The sequence below is a fragment of the Penaeus monodon genome, chromosome 6 (genome assembly GCF_015228065.2).
Source record: "Penaeus monodon isolate SGIC_2016 chromosome 6, NSTDA_Pmon_1, whole genome shotgun sequence".
NCBI lineage: Eukaryota > Metazoa > Arthropoda > Malacostraca > Decapoda > Penaeidae > Penaeus > Penaeus monodon.
Genome location: NC_051391.1, coordinates 39,920,042 through 39,922,541, shown reverse-complemented (window position 1 = coordinate 39,922,541; position 2,500 = coordinate 39,920,042). Strand labels below are relative to the sequence as shown.

Below are 2,500 nucleotides of genomic sequence, written 5' to 3'. Positions count from 1 at the left end.
TTTTCAGAATCCTACATCAAATGATGTGATCATGCTTGACTGAGGTGCATTACTGTAGAGCCCACACAATCATGGAATTCCTGAGAATGTACAATGGACAAATCTTGTATAACAAAGGAATATCATAGAATGCACAGCTATTATTTGTTTGTCTTTTCTTTTCATGAGCATAGTAATTTTTCTTGGTATTTTCAAATATTGATATCAATATACTATTTAGATTTTTTTTTATGCCACTGTTATGATAACTTTTATTATAATAATTTTATTCAAATTATTTTATTAAAGTTATTAATGTTTTCCCAAATATATCCTATTGTGGATAGACTTCTGAAGTTGCATTATGTCTTACCTACATTAATTGGGCAATGTAACCATAACAGGCATGTTCTCTTGAAGGGGAATATATATATATATATTTTTTTTTTTTTTTATTGGTATATGAGCTTGACATGGTATTTAAAACCATATAGGTAGTAAGTATAACTATTTATGTTATCTTAGATGTTTTGCAAAAACAAAAACAAAAATAAATGCTTTCTCGTACACTAACTCTTCCTAAGAATTTTACTCCCTGAATTCTGTGCATTTTGTAAATTAACTGGGATTGATGCCATTCATTCTGAATTCAGTACATGAAAGCAATTGGCATACCAGAAAGTGGCTCGTATTACACAATGATTCTGCATTTATGTGATAAAGATATTTTCATTTTGTACAATAGACTCTTAATTTTTCTGTGCTATATGGATTTTTACTTCATTTAAATAAACAAAGATATTTCAGTTAAGAAGAAAATACTCCTCTTTTTTTTTTACTTTCTCCCTCTTTTATATGTATACCAAAAATATCTTAGTTATTCCTTTCCTGAATTGGAACAGAAAGTATAAGAAGTATAAAATGCATTTTTGTGCGGATTAAAGATCGGTAATTTATTATCATTTTCATAATATTTTATTACTGTGTAAGAGGTCAGTAGAATGTCTAAATTATCATAGCTGTGCATTTGTCAACAATTTATTTTATATTTATATTCCAAGCTTTATATAAGATATATATATTATATATATATATTATATATATTATATATATATATGCATATATATTATATATATTATATATATATATATATATATATATTCTATAATATATAATATGCATATATATATATATATATATATATATATATATAATTATATAATATATATATATTTTATATATATATAATATATATATAGATATATAATCTATAGTATATGATATATATTTATATATATATATATATATATATATGATATATTAAAATATATTATATATTATATTATTATAAATATATATATATTATAAAATAATATAAATGATATATCAAAATGATATATATATTATATATGCATAATATAAATATATATGCATAGTATATTATATAATATATTAACTATTATATAATCTAATAATACAAGATATTTAGTAAGATAGATATAATATATCTATTTATATATTATATTCTATTTTATATGTATATAATATAATATATATATTATTCATATATATATATATATATATATATATATATTTTTATATATATAATATTATATATTTATATTTATATTAATTATATATATTATATATATATATAATATTGCATTAATATATATTATATATATAATTAGTATAAATATAATATGCAATATTATTTAAAAAAAAAAAATAGCATATATATTAATATATATATAATAAATATATTATATTTATATATGTATATATATATATATATATATATATTAATTATATATATATATATATATATAATATATATATATTATATATAATTATATAAATATACATGTGTGTGTGCGCGTGTTCGTGCGTGTGCGTGTGCGTATGCGTATGTGTGTGTGTGTGTGTGTGTGTGTGTGTGTGTGTGTGTGTGTGTGTGTGTGTGTATATATTATAAAATATATATATAGTTATAAATATATATATATATATATATTATATATATATATATATATATATATTATATTATGTGTGTGTGTGTGTGTATATATATATATATTATATATATATATATATATATATTATATATATATATATATATATATATATATATATGAAAGATGGAATAATGCAATGCTGCATTGATATCGATAAATAACAACCCTCCCTGACCAGACTCGAACCTAGGTCCACTCCGGGTATGAAACCGAGGCCAGTGCTAAACCAGCCATGCCACACAACCCACTAAAAGGAGTGTGCAACTAGATCTTACTAGCTCCATAGACATTACCTGTCTACTCACATTTGAGTAATGACAGCGAAGTTTTACGCTCACTTCCCGTGGGCACTTGGTGAAATTTATTTAGCATTCAAATCCTAAGTCAGATGTCCTGAGGTATATTTTATGAAGATGGAATATGCAATGGCCGCATTGATATCGATAAATAACAACCCTCCCTGACCAGGACTCGAACCTAGGTCACTCCGGGTATGAAACCGGAGG

At 22.4% G+C, this 2,500-nt stretch overlaps 1 protein-coding gene across 1 annotated transcript in view; it reads left to right on the top strand.

Moving 5' to 3' along the window:
• The window catches only part of LOC119573999 (transcriptional regulator ATRX-like), a 71,602-nt gene extending 71,457 nt beyond the window's left edge, over positions 1-145 (top strand). Inside the window, exon 35 of the mRNA XM_037921097.1 lies at positions 8-145. Coding sequence (XP_037777025.1) covers positions 8-43 — 36 coding nt within the window. The 3' untranslated portion in view covers positions 44-145. The remainder of the gene's footprint in view (positions 1-7) is intronic.
• Positions 146-2,500: the final 2,355 nt, after the last annotated feature.